General features: G+C 46.9%; 1 protein-coding gene across 1 annotated transcript in view; it reads right to left on the reverse strand.

The window, feature by feature from the left end:
• The window catches only part of LOC106747403, a 95,191-nt gene that overhangs the window by 11,739 nt on the left and 63,097 nt on the right, over positions 1-20,355 (reverse strand). The window contains exon 2 of the mRNA XM_014624892.1: positions 19,370-19,424. Within this exon, the coding sequence (XP_014480378.1) occupies positions 19,370-19,424 (55 nt within the window). The remainder of the gene's footprint in view (positions 1-19,369; positions 19,425-20,355) is intronic.

Consider the following 20,355-nt stretch of genomic DNA (forward strand, 5'->3'; position numbering starts at 1 on the left):
AGTGCAAGATCGAGATATGTAGATACATACGAGGAGGAAGTTTAATTTAACCACGAGGAACCCGCTAAGGTTTCGTCTACAACTGTTTTGTATATATAACGTTAAGGTAGAACGGGACGGTTAAATTAAACTTACACAAGTAACGGTATTATCTCTCTTGCCGTTACCATGTGCCCCCCTGCCCCCAGTCGCCCTCCTCTGCCTTTGCCATCCTCCCTTACAAAAGCAGTTCTTGCATTTACATGACCAAACGTCTCGCCCGTTAGAGATCCAAAATGGCTTTCTCCAGTATATTCCGTAACTGCCGCGTTAACGGGATACGGGTCAAAATTAAGTTTCCCAGTGCGCCGACATTAATTCGTCGAGACATTACAGGATAAGTTAACAGGCTTTTACACCGGTAACGTAGTTACGCTTCGTTACGGAAAATTCGATCAGGAGACACGAAATATTTAAACCGATAATCGTTCGACGTAACACCCTCTCTCGCTGGAGTCTGCAGCGGCGTATCCGACATAAGCGAAATATCCGAAAAGCGACGTGGCTGATACCGCACGAGCGATCATTTCGTCGAGCAACTGCGGAAAATACCGATCTCGCGTCGCGAGACGCCGTTCGCGCTATTAAAATTTAACGCGAGAGCGAGCGCGCGCGTGAGAAGGGGAGCTCGAGATAAAAATTCACCGAGCAACAAGTACCCCCCAGCCTCCTTTCAGCCTGTCGAACGTGTTCTACGTGATTCAGCGTGTTATTGGCCCCTTCAATTATATCGACGTTACGTCGATCATTAATGCGCCAATTCGCGCACTTATCTCGACGTAACATTCCTCGTTGAATTTGTGAACTCTCGCGCGCACGTCGAATCACAGCCGATCCGCAGAGAGAGAGAAAGAGAAAGGAAATGGTAATCGGAATAATTTGGCTGTCGCTATAAAAATTCGCAGTCCCCGTCACCGTTCGTCCCCGTTCGCCCGTCACCATCCCCCGGCATCGTAAAGCATAGGGACGCAGCTGCGTATCACTGCGCTCGCCTGTCTAAACGAAAGATACCGCCGCCCGCGCGTCGTTTTTGCGTCGCTACGTCGCATTCATCTCGCGCCCGAGCCTTTTTCCCCCATCTCCCCCCGCCCCGCCCCTTTCTCCCGCGCTGCATTAAATTTTTATATCATCCCGCGTTTACGACTTAAGTTTGTACAACGAAATTTGGTCGTCTACTCGGAGCGGGTTGAAGCACCGAAGGCAACTAAACTAATTCAAGCACGTAACGTGATGTTCAAAAGGCGACACCGCCGACCAGCCGGCCGAGTCTTTTTCTCTTTCTCGCTCTCTCGCTCCCTCTCTCTTCAGCTACGCGCTGTTATCCTTTACGTCGTAAAGCGTATGGTCGTGTTCGCGTGGAAGTATAAAGCGCGTATTTTCCCCCGAGATACGCGAGGCGCGTGTCCGCTGAAACGTAGTCCCCGTCTAGCCCGCGTTATTCTTTCTACGTTCTTTTCAAATCGTTGGAACTTTAATTGCGCGCGCGCGAGGCTAAATAGCGTTTCGCAGCGAGAAAGCGCGCACTGAAACAAGCTCGGCTCGGCTCATTGTTACGCGGAGAGATCTTAGCGCGTCTTACGTTACTCGTCCCCGTGGAACAATGCGCGCTCAAAATTTGGAAAAATGAGACTTTAAGGAGGCTTTAAAGCTCAATGTCGTATTTTCAGTGGAGCATCAAGGGGACCGTTTATAATTTTCGTATTTATCAAGCACAATTTTGTTTTCATATATGCTTATTTCACTACCTAAGTAATAAATTTTACTTTGAAACGAAGTTGATGCAAACAAATATACAGCGACCTATTTTTATTTCTTCAGGTCTTTTTTCGAAAAATACGCATTTTTTAGAAAAAACGTTCGCACCATCTGTCCTCCTTGATATTCTACAACTTTTGCATAAAACATTTTTCTCAAAAATGCATATTTTTCGGAAAAAAGGCCTGAGGAAATAATAATAGGACGCTGTATATTTGTTTACATCAACTGGGACACCCTGTATATATACAAAATATCACAAATATAAAAATATCGTTATTTTATATTTTTCTTATTAGTGCTATATTTATGCATCAGTTGGTGCAATAGAATGCACAGATAGGAAAACAAATATATAAGTATTTAAATACGTGCATATGTATGTGTGTATCGAATATTACTATAAATTATGAAATTTACATCGTTGTATTTTCAAAGTAAAATGAACAATAATTCTGAAATTTATGTACAATGTGTGCATATTAGTCTTTCTCTGTTTTCCGTCAAATTCTTATTTTCATTTTAGAAGATATTAAAGATAGAAATTAAAAATAGCACGCTAATCTCAAGAAACGTATACAAGTATCATCTTTAGTTGCAAATATTTCAGTCCTTATTTAGTAGATTTTTTTTAACTGTACGACAAGTTAGGTAATATTTCAATATATACGTAGTACAAGTTTCATCGAATTCTTATCAAACTCCTTTTACAGAGAGGCGTATCAATCTCACGACAAATTAGTCGAGATAACAGCTCGAACGCGCTGAAGCAGTTGATGTCGTGACGAGAAACGATCCGGATACCCTGCAAACGGCGGAATAAAGTAACACCGTCACGAAATAGAAACGTCTCCTCCCGCGGTCCCCCCAATTATGCCTGACGCATACTCGATTCCCGTCGTTACCGGCAACGAGATTACGCGCGAGAAGCGCGAGATCGCACGGTTCGCTCGCTCACTCACACGCCGAAGATCCAATCGAGGATAAAACGACGGAGGGACGCGGCGAGACGAGGGAGAAAATCGAGACGTTACTCCGTACCGACCGGGGTAAAATATCCCCGCAAATAACCCGAATTCTATCTGGATTTCCGTCCGAATCGAGCGAACGCGCGCGAAAAGAAGGATAAGAAGCGCGTAGATGGTGGAGAGGAGAGCTCTCTCTCTCTCTCTCTATTCTAGCGAAAGGAGAAGGATAAGAGAGCGGGCCAGTCGGCTGCTTACGTATTCGATCACGTAAGTACACACGGGAGAAGACGTGAAGAAAAAGAGGAGTCGGTCGAAGCTACCCGCCGCGATCGCAAGCGAGAGTCTCGAGACGGCGTTGGGGGGGCTGACACCCCTCGAGAATATCGCGATATTGCTCGCGTTAGCCGGCATCTCGCGGGTCGGTCTTCAAAATCCCGGATGTCGTGCGGCGTGTGTGTGCGCCGCCGCCGCTGCGTCCAGAATCTTAAGCGTCGCGACGCAGCAGCCGAATCGCCAATGGCAGAGGCAACGGCGCCCCTAACCCCGAAGGCAGTGTGCACACGTCGAGTTCTCGACCCTGTCTGCGAACACTTGAAATCTGTATTTTCCCACGGGAAAAATGCCATCGGCCGATACTTTTTAACGAACCGATGAAACTCCAAAAGCTCTCTCTCCCTCGTCGCTTCGACTGGATAGATGCGGACACGAGTGCGACTACATTCGACCGCATTTACCTCCGCGTTCACTTTACTTCAATGCGACTTTGATTCGGCCGAAATTAAATTCCTCGTTTGATTAAGCGTCGATTTCATTTCATTCATCTGCGCGACGATGCCCGCGGAAGTAGAATGTTGGAAATGGAGAAAGAAAAGCTGACGTTTAATTTTGCCCTTTCTCGAGAGGGTACTACGGTGCTCCTCTCAGCGTGATTAGATAATCGTGTGCGCGAGTCGAGGCTCACGCGGATTACTATAATCGTGCGGATAAGCAATTATTTTGATTGCACTGACGATTATCCCCGGTGCAATTATAACTACCGTGACCGCGGCGCTTTAGCGATAATGTGAACGATACACGGGCATCCAGCACAAGTACGTTCTTTCCTGCCGCCTACCGTCGAACGATCGCTATGACTGGCGGATAAATATTATTGAAGGCTAACGAGATTCCGCGGCGTGGCAAAATGCAAAGTGACAGGTGCGGCTTCTCCATTTTCAATTCCGCCATCCTCCCGTCTCCCTCCACGGCCTATCATCCTTTTCGTTCTCTTTCTTCCGTGCGCGCGCGAGTGTTTTTAACGCTTCCCATTTAACTATCTACGCTGGTGCAAAGAAAATACGGGGAGATCGAGCGTGACGAGAAGTGAAATGGAAAATGAAAAAAGAAAGAGGAGAAAGGATAGATAGATAGATAGATAGAGAGAGAGAGAGAGAGAGAGTGAGAGAGAGAGAGAAGGATGGAGTAGGAGGAAGAGGAGGGAGGAGCTCCCGATCAGGGAAACCAGGGGTTGCATCATCGAGATGCAACTTCAATATTGATATGTCGGATTGGCTGGTGCCTGGCTGCCTAGAGCGGGCGGCGAAGATCATAGAGAGACGTCGGGAGAGACTCGGGGAAGGAGATGCCGACGCGGCAGCGGCGGAGGGGCCGGAGGGAGCACGGATGCAACACGTCCGTAGCTTATGTAGAAGGCTTGCAAAGCAACACGAAAGATCGGGTGAAATTGGGCGAGATATTATTGAACGGCCGTCGGAGATGCGGAGAGACGATGGGCTCCGATGTACCACGTAGCAGTTGAACCGCATGCGTCGAATCGACGGCGAGCTCGGTGTGCATAAAGAATTTAAGGATAACGCACATCAGATCGCTTCACGTATCGACGTGAGTTCGCGATGAGTTCGCCGAGAACAAAGAGAGTCGGAACTGGATCGCTTTTACGGGAAGGCTGGCTGTTTAAGAACGATCCGATAGATCCGGATGAATGCGACACGGCGGGCTGAAAAGAGAATTACGTCTCTCACGGGTTTTACCTTGTTAAAGTGATCCTGAGGTTCTACGCCGGGACAGCGGTATCAATAGCCCGGTACAGGATTGATCGAATCCATTTGGAAACATAGGTAGTAAGTAGCAAGTATCGGCAGAACTACTTATAGAGTTATAGAGTTATAGATGTAAGTGGATTGCGCCGGTGAAGGAGAAGTTTCCCGACTATATAATATATTCTGCATTATTAGTTATTAACGAGCGCTCATATTCTCGCAAAAATGTCGACTTTCTTCTGTACCGATAAGTACAGGGTGTCCTGTAATTCATGGAGCAACACTCGTGCGCAAATATAATGGGTTAAAATGAGCAGAAAGGTTCTTTACCAATTTGCGAATAACACGCAAATTTTTGCATTATTAATTAAATAAAACCTCTATGTATATACGGCTATTTTCAATAGTTAATAATTCGGAATTTTGCGAGGTTGTTTGCAAAATAATAGAGGACTTTCCTGCTCAGTTTAACCCATTCTACCTGCGCACAAGCGGTACTCCATGAATTACCGGATACCTTTGAACAAGGGTCAAAGGACCCCGTTTTAAGGACAATTCAACACAGGAGGAAACAGCATTAAGTAACCATCAAGGTTGGACAACAGCTTGTATAATGTTCTCCAAGTTCGAATTTGAATTTGTGAGGTTAATGCGGAACGGAAATTTCAATTCAAGATTCTTCGGGCTCCATCTTAAATGAGTCTAAGAGTTGCTACGTTCACGTCGATTGCATTCTGGAGAGACCGGTACGACATATCGAATTTAACTCGCAGCCAGACTCTCAAGATGTCCCGCGGCTATCTTTCGTAACGCAGAACTTCATTATTCTCCGTGTCGCCGTGTCGTAAGACATCGGGCCAACCGGCGAAAGGGAGGGTAGAACAGAGAGAGAGAGAGAGAAAGGTAGGAAGGGAAAGAGGGAGAAAGAGCGACAACGCCGAAGGGAACAAAGTCGCAATTTCCACGTGAAATCCAAGCAGCATGCGGACGTAATCAGAACGAGACAGGGACCCCTATGTACCCCATGGACAGAATTGATGGACAGCTGGTGGTCCGTGACGCGACCACCTGACATTCTTGTCCGATCGAGCTGACATGCCCCTGGGATCATGCATGCGAGTTTCGTGCTCACGTAGCAAAACGTCTGCTCCGATTCTCAGCGACGTACCGAGTGTGTCCCGAGGCTCTACGCCAAATTATCTCCGGCAGAATAAAAGGACCGTTATAAATTTCGTCGATCGTGTCCTCTCCTGTCGTAAACAAAATTCGCCCGCAAAAAAAAAACGAATATCGAAGCATCTCGCGATAGGAATATCACATTGATCCCGAAGAACCTTACCTGAAGACCCGAAGATTTCCAGTTACGCGCGACGGTAATATTAGCGAGAGAAAGAAGAAAATAGTAACAGAGCCGATAAGACTGATGATTGTTACAAAAATGATTAATAAGCAACCTTTCTAATACTCCCACACGACCCAGATACGTTTTTTACAAGCTTTGGAGAAAAAAAGTTCCATTCAACGTGGCGGGCTGAAAGGCAGCTATCAAAAAGCGAGCGGTTATAGTTGTTCGCGTCGCGCCAGATACGCGATTTCGGAGGGCGATACGAGCGCCAGGTTTGAAATACGAGCGACACCTCGACCGCGTCTGAATGCAGCCTCGTTTGCACGCAAATGTGCACGCGCGGCGGTCTGCGCGAGCGCGCGAGTCCGTTTGCAAATCAGTAAGCCGCGCGGAATGTCGCGCGGCGCATCGCCGACGTAACGTCACGGGCAGAGAGAACACACACCGCGGACGCGCGCGCACGCCCGGACGCGAAATTGAAAGCACGTCTCGCGAAATCGAACCGAAATCTGTCGCGAGGTGCAACGGATATGAACGATCCCGACAACGTGACGCGACTCGACGCGACGCGCCGATTACTAATACAGGAAGAAAAGCCGGCGGGCCGATATTTTTGCGATACTCGATCGATGAGTCTCTCGCATATTGCTCATTATTGCCCATCGGGAATTCCCTTCCGGCCGTGGAAAAAATACAACATGCTCTCGCAATTATCGAGTTGTAATTACTCGTCGATATATGGCAGAATATGCGGAATGAAACGATAACTATTATCACTTAGAATATCTTTGATTAAAAAAAAAACAAAGGTGTCTTCCAGATCCTCGAAGCTACTCCACCAAGAAAGAAGTGTCTTACCGCCATAAGACTATCGCTTCTGTATGGTGTAATTTTTGTCCCATGAATTTTTCACCCATTGTTGTATCTATAAAATAAAAAATCTTTCGTCCAAATATTAAAATTTTCTTGCAATGTCAACTTTTGGCTAATGACTCAATGTCAAAGTAACATACAGCTCGCATATTATTATTTTCGTGATGTTTTCATGTGTTAAATTATGTCAATTTAGTAATTTGACATTTTTCGTGTGTCATTTAAAAATGAAACATTATTTTGAGTTATTTTAACATAATTTGACAATATTATTTTTTAATTTAAATTATTTAACAATAATTTAACATAATTATTTTACGAAATCAAGATTTTTTCAAGTTATTTTAACATTAACATAAGTTAAAGTGAGTTTTCAAATAATCATAAATTTTGACATGTGAAATAGTCAAATGGACTAAAATTAAATGTTTCTATTACAAATAATTTAAGTTAAAATAATTTATTTTATGTATTAATATAATATGAGAGATATGTTCCTCAGAATTATGTTAAAATATAACATTTATTTTATTCATATCATACGGAATCAAATATATTCCAGCAACAATTTTTACTTGTTTACTTTAACTACTCTTTCGCGTATCCAACTATTCTTTGTGTTATTCTATCATCGTACTTTAAGTTGAAACAACATATATAAATGTAGAACAAAATGTGTTTGTGTCAGATAATCAAGATTTTCAATGTCTTAGAAGTAACACACGACGAATATGTTATTTTAACGCAAAATTTAGAGTGGACTTTCTGGGACATACGAAAAATGTGAAAATTAACATTTTATTTTTTACTGCGTAGAATAGTTATGTATAGTTAACAGATATTGCCTCACCCTATATAGCACCCTGGATAATATTACGTATCCAGGCGTTACGCAGAAATATGTGTTTTATCAGTGAATTAAAGATATATGCAGCTTTACATCACTGTTCCTATATCATCGGCATCTCAACGATCGATAAAAACGCTATAAAGCGCTGACGACGCGACGTGTACGTATTCCGAACGGCTTTCCGCGTTTCCATTATTATCGTTATCACACTAACGCCGACCTTAGCGTTATCGTCATTTATAGCTCCATTTGCCGCGCATAGACACACGTAAATGCTTGTACACGCGTGGTCGCAGATGCAACCGCGCTGTCCCCGTAGAGTTCTAGAGACCATCGATATACGTGTATACATGTAGCTTATGAGGGGAATAAACGCATAAACACGCGTCCGCAAAATGAGACCCGAGTGTCCCATCTGTCACAGACGTTTCAATCAACGCGATGCTGGCTAATAAAATGCGCGGGTAAACGTAAGTCGATCGTAATTGGTCTCGTGCGTCTTGGAACTTCCGTCAGACCAGTCGCTGCAAAATCTAAGCCTCGGCAACTTGATATAAAAGCGATTATCTTAACTAGTACAGTAATGAAATTCTCGGGAAGCACAGAGTCCCGAGCGACGTACTGATTTTGGAAACTTCCCGCGTAGGAAATTTCTTAGGATCTAATTAGGATGCAGTCCGAAATTCATTTTTCAAAAGAATAAAGATATTTTGCAATTTTAAAATATTCCTTTCTCAGCCACTTCTACACACGGTGTAGCCAACTTGCTGTTCTCTCTCCACTAGTTAATATGTAGGTTCTTGAAAAAAATAGAATTGTACAATAGTTAGAGAAAGTAGAGGAGAATGAATATAGGCTTACTAAGGGAAATTAACAAAGGAGGCTAGGGAAACAGAGTATCAAAAAACTCGAGACCGAAATTGGAGATAGGAAGAGTATACGTCATTCCAACGTGAAATAAAAGGGACCTCTGGGTATTCTAATCAAAATCCGCGCCGCGAGTGGGAAAATCTGGAAGAATTTCCACGCGGGTTGAAGTATGAAGCCCGAGCTCATCTATACGAGTTAAGCGGGATGCGCCCGCGTGCAATTAAACCTCACGACGTGAGATATCGCTGGGCCCCGGTATCGGATGGAGAATCGCGGGGGCGTCTCGCGCGTCCTAAAATGCGATTAGAGATCCCCGTGCAATCTTCCGCGCGCTCATCAGGCGACGCACGGCGAGTGCGGGCGCGGGAATACGCTCGCGGGTTCACGAGCGACCGTTCGAATAGACCATTTCCCTTCCACGGATCGGCGTGACACACGCATTCATCCCCGCAGCTCTCGGCCGTTAGCGTAATTGCACGTACGGGCGCCATTAGACACGCGCGACTGGGATCGCGCGGTCGAACCACCTGCGAAATCGTCACTTTGTTTCGGCGTAAATCATGCCCGAGGCAATCTCATGCGAGCGAGAAACACGACGCGCCCTCCACTCATCTTGATGCATTCCGCCTGAGGCGGTCGCATCCTCCGCATCCTGCGATGCATGTGGTGCGACTTGCACCAACACCCACACACACCGCACGCCCTGGTAAAACCGACCTCTGTTCACGGCGTTCTCGGGTGGGGAGCGGGGGGNTTGAGATAGAGCAAGAAATCGACGCGCATGCACGACGGACATTAAACGCACATAGAGCCGCACTCACCGACGCAAACGAGCTCTCTCTCTTTCTCTCTCTCTCTCTCTCCGTTCCCTCGTCCTACCATCAGTCGCTACACCGAGATAGACTGATCGGAATTCGCCGATACTTGAACTTGGGTTAAGGACTGATTCGCGTGCTCGCTTTTGAGCGAACTTAGTGGCGTGCCGACCTGTATGACTCGATTAGCGCGGGACTCGCGCGCGCGTTCGCGATTTCTCGCTGATAAACGGGGTCGCTTCTCGAAATAACGTTACTTTCGCGTAGTGGCGCGGATTGCGTCCGTTCACGAGATTGATCGGAAAACTATACCGGACTGATGCGACCCGAACGTCCGGATATAATTCTTGTATTACGCGCGACGAAAGCTGCTGAATGGCTGGCAAAACCGAGTGCTCGTGGAGAGATGAATCGAAGTATCGCTTTAGACAGCGGAACAAATTCGAAGGGAAAATCCCTGCGGATATTTGGAACATATTAAATGTATACAATGCCTCTTTACTTGTTCTAATGTGATAAATAATGATGATAACATACATTGAAACGTACAAGAGTCTGGCGTAAATCCAGGTCTAAAATAGGTATGGTAAGCTTTTAACTTTTCTTCTAAGCAATAAAATGTAACCTAATTTTCAATAAAAAGCGTTACCCACGCCGCCAAAAGTCATAATAACGCTTAAATCTGAGGAATTACAACGTCTGGTAGCGCTGGAAATACTTTTTGCTAGCAAATCATAATACTGTTAAACATATTATTCTCCTAAATAACTATCATCGACGGTAAGGTGAGGACAGATTGACCCCACGGCTTCGTTTATTTTACAGCGTATTTCTTTTGTCTATTGTGTATATTGATTTTATGAAAAATGAACAAAACAAAGCATAACGTCGGGTCCGGCCCCGCTTTCCTAAATACGTTGCAAATCTACCTGAAACAAATCTGTATTCGTACACAACAATTTGGCTCTTACTCGCCTATTCCAACATCTAATATTTGATTGTATATCGTGAGAATCTAATACAATATCTTGCCACTGAAAGATCGTAAGACAAACGTGAGGCGGGAAAAATATTCCAAGGACGACGGACGATGCCGGAAACTTCGCCGGCAATCCTCATAATTTCCCACAGAGAACGCGCCGGCGGTAGTAATACTCGTCGTCGATAGGGTTTTAGGACAACTATCTCATCTCGCAGGCGCTACGGCGAAGCGGACGTTCGCCGAGGCCTTCTCTCGCTCACGGAGAATGTCTCGATGGTCGGTTGCAGATGTACCTAACTGCACTACGGGGCGTATTCATTATCGGCCCGCCGGAACCCAGGTTGCTGAGACGATTAAACAGGGAATGGGAGGATCCCCCAATGATTGGCTACACGGGACCGATTCGCTGTCTACGGCTTTATCGCACTGTCATTCTCCCTCGCTCGCTGTAGCGCCTCCGCACGGTATCCTTATCTACGGTACTCCACTTTATTCCTTCGTGTTACGTACCACGCCGGCCGATTCGCAGCGAATAACTCGAAAGAACCGTCGGACCACGTCCGACAAGTCGCTACCGAATGGTCAGGTGGAACGTTCGCTTGAATTCGGTGTCGGCGGAAAGTCGCGATGTACGATCGGCGACATGTACACTGAGAAACCCATTTAGTTGACTCAAATTCTCGTTTGGATGTGAACAAACAAATATTTTGATTGTGAAAACCAAAGTTTGGTTCTCTTCGTTGGAAGGGTGTGGTGTTATGAGCTCCTTCCAAAGAACGTACAGCTCAATTCGGACAGTGCCTGATTGAACAAACTGAAGGAAGCTATTACAAAAAAAAAAACGCCCAGAAGTGGTCAATAGAAAGGGTATTTTATTCTATCTAGGACAACGCCAGGCCTCATGTTTCTTTAATCACACGGGAGAAAATATTGCAACTTGACTGAGATGTTTTAGCATATCCGACATATTCACCGGACATTGTTCTTTCAGATTACTACTTGTTTCGATCCTTGCAGAATTTCTTTAATGATAAGACGTTCACTTCTTTAGAGGACTGCAAAAACCACCCTCAACAGTTCCTCGCTGAGAAAACGCCCGAGTTCTACGTGCGAAAAATTATGCAGCTACCCGAAAGATGGCGAAAGATTATAGAAAACAACGGCTGTTACATTACTCCGATTGAAGTTGTTGTTAAATATAAATAAATTTCCTTCAATTTTGAACTAAAAATACAATATTACTTTCCTTCCAACCAAACATTTAGGAAATAATCAAGATGTTCAGCAAATGGTAATTAGTACTTTTAACAAAACATTTTCCTGTTCATGTAGTAATTATAGATAGATCTATATGTGATAGATTTTGTTGCGAAAGTATATAATTTTTTGCCAGCAAATTAGTTTCCCCCATAGATGTAACGCGTCGCGTACATGCGTCGCGTTACTTTCCCGATAAGATTCCGTATAGCTCTTTCTCTCGATATAATTCGCCGTTATCGTGGAAAAAGAACCGTAACATTACCGCGGGAAAAGAACGAAATCGATATTTTGATTACTCGAGAGATATATCCGCTACAATGTGCACCTGATACAGGTACTTGAGGGCGGAGTGTGCTCAATCGCGTCAACGGTGAAATAAAACATCCCGCGGGGACCCGTAACGTACCGCGATCACGGCTTAATTGTAACTTTCACGTAAACATCCGAATGGAAAGTTCCCCGATCGCGAGCCGATCGTTACACTCGGACTCGCCAATGCGGCGGAAATCTTTGCGGTATCGCCGCAGCAAAAAAGCGACATTAATACTACACATCGAGATTGCGCGTGCAAACCCTATCGGAACCCTATAACGTCGACGTTGCAATCAGTCGGCGCGCAAGCCGACCGATCCCACCGTTGCCGGCATTAATAGCGTCTCATTACCCGTTCAATGGCGTGAATCCGCATTCGAGCGTGTGTCGATATTAAAAGACAGCGCCGGATAAACCTCTCCGCGTCGTAGCGCTGAACGTAGCGCGGGGCTATTATTCCATTTAACCTAACGTACCCGCGTTACAAGAGGGCTACAGGCGCATCGGGAATAGATAATCCAATGCAATCGGCTAAAATGTATTCGCGCGTCATGAGGAATGCAATTACGGATTCACGTCAGTCAAGCCATTCGCGAGGCGTGTTCATCGTGCGACTGTGCGAGCTTATGAGCGCACAGGAGGGGGCTTACGGGCTTATGGTGCATTTGCCGATCTGTCGGAATCAAGGATCCATCCATCGGCCCGACCTCGGGCCGCCGAACAAAAGAGAGACGCGAGTGTGCCAACGGAGCTAAGAATAGAGCGTGTGCCGAGAGAAAGAGAGAGAGAGTGGTTCCTCGCATGCGTTCGCTCGCGAAACGTCGCGCGTGATATATTAGCGCGCGAGTCACGTCCATAGCCCCCCCCCCCCCNCCCCCCCCCCCACATATCCACGGCTGATTGATAAAATTTAAGTCGACGTCGTCGGCTGTGCAACTGTTATCTTTGCGGTTCGCTACAATAAGACGCGGTCGGCGATGCAACGTCGCGGATGTTACGCCGCGCGACACTGTCATCGGTGCGTACGCGGTGCCACCTTGAGTTAAGCCGACGCGGGCGCGCACGTGTGTGCGTGCCAGTTGCATAAATCCATCGGGATGATATACGGCCCCGAGGGGGCTTCCAACTATTTGCCGGACAAGTCCGTCGTGTGCACGTACTCCTTCCGCGGGCCACGCGAGCGAGCGAACGGACGAGTGAGCGAGAGACTGTAAACTGGCATGCCAGCTTTTAGGGAAGCTTCATATATCTCGTTTTACCGCCTGTCCGGAAAGAAATATAAATTCCATCCTAAATAAATATACGGCGCCGTATATAAATTCCTGTTTAGTCTTCGCGTTATTCTGTATCTCATCCGCGCGTCCCTTCCTCGCGCGCGCATCCCCGCGCGCGTGCCTGCGTCTTTGAGTGTGTTCGACCGTACCAATGATTTATTCAGGCACGTGGATTCGGTCCAGATCCCGTATATCTCGCGTTCTCGCCGTAATCGAAGGTAGAAATTCCTTATCGGGGATGTAAAGTCCCCGCGTATCGTCGTAAATATAGAGTCAATGACAATGGACTCTCTCCCCAGCGCGTCGCGCGTCGTAAAGGAAGGATTGCGCAATGATGACAAATGTACCGCTTTCCGGGATCTTATCGCGCGTCTCCGAGAGCCGTGTCTCGCGTTATCGCGCTGTATTTGAATTATTGTCCGACGTGTAATAAAGACACAAGTACCCATTGTGTGCTGGGCGCGCACCGGCGGGCCGATTAACAGCGAGCGGAACTTAACAAGTATCGGCATTTTACGGCGGTACGATCTAAATATTACACGCGGGAGCGATCCATTCTCACGTCAGTTCGGCTGAACGTTTTCCAAAAGGCGGCAAGAGGTGCACAACCGGCAAACAATAGCTTATTTACGAGCATGCGCGCGGCTTGTCTTTCGTAAAAACGCGACGTGCCTTATTTATCCCGCGCTGTGCTCGACTGTCCGTCCGAGCGGGAGAAACTGCGACGGGGCTATCTCGAAGGCGGCGATCGACGAACGAAGTTTCGAGCTTAGCGCGAGGAGAACAGGCGAGAGCGCGGTAACGCGGGAAATAGATGTTGGTTCGCGCGAAGTAGGAAAAGGCAGCGCGAGGGGAAACAGCACGGAGGAACATTAACGACAAACGCGCGTCCAAACTCAAACGCGATCGTTTTATTTCCCTGCGTCCTTCTCCTCCCTCCTCTTTTTGCCGGTGTCTCTTCTTTTTCCCGCCCGACGATCGGTCTCGTTAGCTCCACTCCGCCGGTTCTGTACTCGACGGGACTTTCGCAACTATGAGGCCATTTACATACAAATGCCCGTTAGCAATGGACATTCCCGCGAGCCCCTCTCGACATCGGTATCGTCGTATCGTTTCGCCTCTCTTTTCCGCCTGTTCTCGCCGACCCTCCTTTTCGAGCGCTCGTTCTGCTTACAAAAGCTCCGGTAATTAGGTAGGTATCACGCTTGGACGTTTCCGGAGAGAAAGAGAAAGAGAGAGAGAGAGAAGCTTTTACTTTCGCTTCCCCGGAAAGTCAATGATAGAGGCAAACCACCGTAAAAAGAGCCGCGTTGATCAAGGTCGACCGCCGGTTTAATAGATTGGAAGAATGTAACGCAGGAGGCGTTTGGCGGGCTGACTGGTGGCTGAAGTTAAACTAAATCGCCGAATCTAATATCATCGATCACACGGATGCACAGCCGAGTTGAAATTTTTAATTCCACATTGGATCTTCGAGTGGAGAAAATCGAAACAAGTTCCCGTTTGTGGTGCAATAAGAGTCCCTTTAATGCTACAAAAAGAAATTGGTTCTCCAAAACCGAAATTTTAGTCCCGCATTATCTCCCACCAGCATTCCACCAGTATCAAATCAATATTGGCATCTGATATTGTTCACTAAAAATACTGAACCAGTACCTCGCCAGTAGTTATGTTATACTTGGCTGGCCATACTTCCTCTCCTCTCGCGTGCTGAAAATCGCGTTAACGTCAAGGACGTCGCGACAGAATTCAAACGCTCCGACGTAACCGTACGTCGATCCCTTTCCAAGACTTACCCCAAGCTCTTAATTGAATTTCCGGAGGTGCAGTTCGACGGGAAAAGCCACTTGCTTTCGACGTCGTGAAATAATCGCGAATAATCAAAGTCGCAGGCGGGAGAGGAGGACCGCGCCAGGAGGTGGCGCACTAGGTGGCAGACGGAGAAGAGGAGGTGCGCGCACGTTCCCGCCGATATTGACGCCGGATTTATGAAGACTCGCTAGGGTCACGTATCTCGCGCGCGCCCTTTCACGCGGGGGGGGAGGGGGGCCCGCAGGCCGGCCCCATATATGATCTGACCCGGTTCATTTTTCACCGGGTTCCTCGGCCGTAGTAGTAGTAATCGTAGTAATAGCGTTGGTAGTAGTAGATCGTCCCCGGCACGAAATCGGGTCGTCACGATTACCGCTCCCGGCTCTCGATAAGACGTAAAGGCTACGTTTTCCATCAGTACCGCGCGAAATACGAGAGGCAAGAGACATAGAAAGAGAGAGAGAGAGGAGGGGGAGAAGGTGAGAAAGAGAAAACGGCGTCAGGAAAAGCCGAGGTGGAAAGTGAGAGAGAGAGGAAAGCGAAATTGCGAATGCCTGCCGTGGAGCAGCTACCCAAGTGCGGGCGAATGTCTGAGCGATACGTGCTCGCGCGTTCCGTCACCGATATTTCGACTTCGCTGGAAGATTTGAGGGAAACTGAAGGAAATGCTGCGCCCCGGCCGCTCGCTGCCCGTCCCGCGTCGGCTGGCTGTAAAAATGAAAGCGCGAGAGTGGCAAGCGGTGCACGTCGTTACAATGTACGAGGAATATATCGACAGGCGTCGCGCGGAACGGCAGCGTCTGTGCAACACGGCGAAGCGGTGCCGAGGACGTAAGGAAAATTGCGATTTCTTAAATGAGGTCTCGGGCCGAGAGACGTTGTCGCCCGGAATTTGCTGTACGTGTTATTCGGTACAGGTGAGTGGTACCTGTCGCCGTCGTCGTCGCGATGCAAAACGCGCTCGAAACGAGCAGGTTGTAGTATTGTTGCGAGGTCGTTATCGCGGAAACGCTCATCAGCGAAGATCTCGCAATGAGGAAGAACAATATCGATGGACGAATGAGAGCGCAGAAAATTTCTAGCAGATTTGTGGGACCCTGAAACTTGACGAGAAAGAAGCGAGGGAATAACGCTTCACGATTTATGTATTAATTACCACTCGCCGAGTCGTTAATTTCCGTGGCGGTGCGTTATTGTACCGTCGTATTGGTATCTTTGTAGGAGAAGAAGAGAAGAGGGAAAATACGGGAAAGCGCGTGCCGCGAACGCGCGCGAGAAAGTTGCTCGGCGCACTTCGTCGCGGCCGCTAATTGCTAATTACTGCGTAGCAAGCCGATCGCAACGATGCGCGTTCGATACGCGCGTCTCTTCCGCTCTCGTAAATGCGCACAGATGATCGATCAGAAAATGCCAACGCGCATATTTTGCGGCACGTCACGCTGGGCCGCGCTAAAACCGGTGCTTTTAAGCCGCACTCAAGCGTTGAGTCGCGCGTGTTCGCCGAGCGCGTTATTTTAATTCAGCGCTCTCCCCACATTGTTATCCGGCAGCGCGCGGTGTCCGATTTCCACGTGCATCTTTTAATTATTTTCCGCGTTAATACGTAAAAATACGAAGGAATAATTCACTATCGCGAGGTAGTGCGCCGGAAAATATATGCGCGTATAGCGTATGGGGAAAAGAGAGAAATAGAAAGAGAGAGAGAGAGAGAGAGAGAGAGAGAAAGCTATGGGATTTAAAATACATTTTTCGCTTTTTCACTGTTTCTCCATTTGTCTCTCTATTTTTTTTAATTTCCAACATTAAATGTCTTGGTAACTAAAGCTTCGAATTAAAATTCTGTCAAAGTGAAGTCCAGTTGAAGCGATGTAAAGAACAAAAATGCGAGAAATAAGCGCGCGCCTCTGAAACTTCATTCACGGCGAATAAAGAAAAGTGATGTTTCTGTGGCGTTACCGTGTTTATAAAATTCCACGACAATTCATAACCCCCTGATGATTGGATGTAACATGTAGCGACACTCGTGCACGGAACGTTTTATCAGAACGTCGGGAACAGAGGCGACGAGGCGTGAAATTTCGAAGATTTACCGATGCTTTTAAAGGAGATTAACACATTAACGGCGGGCGATATTTTGTGTGATCATAAAAACTTTAAGGTACAGTCGAGCTAAATTGTTTTACTACGACTCCCGCCTTTAAGCCGCAGTCGAGTTAAATCGTAGTACTACGACTCCCGCCCTTAATGTGTTAACAGTCGCGCGCGATAAATGTCAAGACCCGGCGCGTAAGAAGTTCTCGCCATCGCGCTTTTTCAACGTGATTAAAAATCGCCCCCCAGGCTCCTTCGACACGCGAATCAAATCGCAGGCCCCGTTTCGCGCGCGGTCGCGTTTCGTATTATCAGTCAGATATCCCGATATTCGGCGAAAGCTCTCGCGGGAGGCAACTCTTCGTTCGTCGCGGAAGCTACGCCCATTAAAGAGATGAGATTTCACCGAAGACTGAGTCCCCCCCCCCCCCCCCCNCCCGTTACTCCAGCTTCTCTTTCTCTTGCCTCGCACTGGGCAAACCCTTTATGCCTACGATTCCGTTCTGTGTGCATCGCGCGCGCGCGCGTGCAATCTTTTTCGCGTCCCTTTTTACCTGTCTCCTTTTTATTTCGCCGACGAGAAAGCCGCGAGCGGGATTAAATACCCGCGTTAATCCGATTCGCTGTAAATGTTTTCGAGCGCGACCATCTCCCGGCCTCCTCTCCCCGTTTTCCCACCGCGTTCGCCGTCTCTCTTTCTCTCATCGGACTTTTTTGTCGAGAGGCTTTCTCGATGCGAGCTCGCTGAGACGCCTCGCACACGGAGCTTACATTTACGGGCGTGTATGCGCGCGGTTTGAAGCTCCACGTAGCAGAGGGTTGCACGATAACGTCATCGTGAGCGGAGGGGAGGAATAAGTTTGCAGGTTGGAAACGTCTCACTCACATATTATTACTCTCTCTTCTCCTCTCCACCCTCCTATATCTACTTTCTCACTCTCTCTCTCTCTCTTACTCTCCACCCTGTAATCTCGGTCGCCGTGCTAAATTTATTCATAGCCCGGCTAATCCCGTTACGGCGTATTTTACTTACCGCGAGGGCGGCAGCCGAGCAAACGTCCTCGCCGCTTTTCTAAACACACGGTATATCGGTGGAACCGATTCGACTATGATGATACAGACTTTTGCCCCAATTTTATAGCTGTCACACGTGTCGCGCAATGTTAAGTTTTTGAATCAACTTGTGCGAAAATGACCCTGAGAATATCCCTCCGGCTAAAAAGACACGGCAAATCTGAACATAGTCGGAATTTGAAGGATTCACAGAGATTCGTGTCTCACAGATGCTGAGAAATGAAATATAAACTGATTCTAGCGCTGCCAACCAGTCACCGGAACAAAAAAATAGTGACTACTTCTTGGCATGAAATATGAGAAAAAGTGATCTCTCAAGACATCAAAATAACGACCAAAAATGACATTTTTTGTCAAATTCTGAGAGTAACTAAAGTAATGTAGGTAAAAAATTAACATTTATTTTTACCTTTAAGGTCTCGGATTTACCTTTGGATAACTTAATATATAGCAAATTCTTTTCGTAATACGGTTTGAAAATTCATAGCAACGAAAGATCAAGAACATGGACTATACAAAATATGTACGCTTTCGGAGCAGTTTTATTAAGGCAGACGCGTTAAAACAAAACAAAACGAAATAGATATATATATAGAACGCCCATATTTTATAAAATTAATGACACCTCAAGAAAAAAGTAACAAAAGAAGTCCATTTTGGATGATAGTAAATTTTTCATTCAAGAAAAAATGACAAAAGGTAACCTAAGTAACTGGATAGCAGCGCTATGATTCTCTCAGATCTTGACAAGCGAGTTAAGACCTCTGCTCTTCTAGACTACCCTTCCAAGCCCATCAATATCGGAAACATCGACTCGCACTGCGCATTCCATATGTGAGGCGAAATCTCATATAATATTCTTAATACGATTGCGGTATGCGCATTCAAGACGCGTCCGAAGTTTTTCGCAGGCGGAAGTCGCGTCAGTCGAGCTCGTTGTCCGCGTTCCCAACTGCGCCGCGAACGGCCTGAATCCAATTGAAACCGGAATCGCGCATAACTTTACTCACCGTGGAGCTAACTCCCGATGACGTCACTGCATCCAATTCGTGTCGAACGTAATCCCTGCAACACACACAGAGAGGAGGCGAATGTTAGTCGGATCGTCGGAAATAGAAGCGACGACGGAGTCGAGTGGACTACGGCGAGAATGGTAGACTACAGTATACTCTCCTAGACTGCGATGCGAGCACGTGATAAACGAGGCCAAGAAATTCGACGGCAAGCTCGCGATCTCTGTTTTGCGTGGGAAAGGGAAACCAAAAGCAACAATTTCACCTCGACCAATCAGCGCGACCGAGCGACTCTGCAAATTCCTACGTAATGATAACGAATGTTATCCAAATATTACTCACGCCTGCTTGATCACTTATATTTTTGCGACATTCTCGTAACCTCGGTAATGTCGCAGGGCCGGCATTTAATGATCGGTGAAGTCATTGCCCAGAGAAATAAAAAGATAAGGTAAATGTATTACCGGAGATTACGGCGATAGTTGCATGTTCAACCTGACGCATTTAAACTAATACAATAAACATTAACGCCCATAACACCAAGCAAACTCAGGTATCAATGACCATTGGTGTGCATAATACCTAGCAAACTCAGCCATCAATGACCATTAGTGTCCACAATACCTGGCAAACTCGATTATCACATCTCCATTAGACGTACATTACTCTGATCGAAAATTTCAACCATTCGGCAAGGTCAGCCGTCGTTTCCTCTTCCCCTAACCCCATCATATCTGTTTCTCTATCTTTCTCCCGGTTATCCGAGAGGATAGGAAGACAGTGTATTCCGTAAGCCTGCATACGCCAGGTGTCAACCCGCGGCGGGACGCGAGATCTCGTCGCGAGAACGACGACGAGGCGGCCCTGACACGTCCTGCCGTCTACACACGCGTCTACATATGTATGCAAGCGCAGCGATTTGCGCGATAACGTAAACTCGCTTGTCAAAGGACCCACCGAGCGTAACTGCGCGCCGGGAGGGG

Source organism: Dinoponera quadriceps, unplaced genomic scaffold (assembly GCF_001313825.1).
Source record: "Dinoponera quadriceps isolate SergipeBrazil2010 unplaced genomic scaffold, ASM131382v1 scaffold2414, whole genome shotgun sequence".
NCBI lineage: Eukaryota > Metazoa > Arthropoda > Insecta > Hymenoptera > Formicidae > Dinoponera > Dinoponera quadriceps.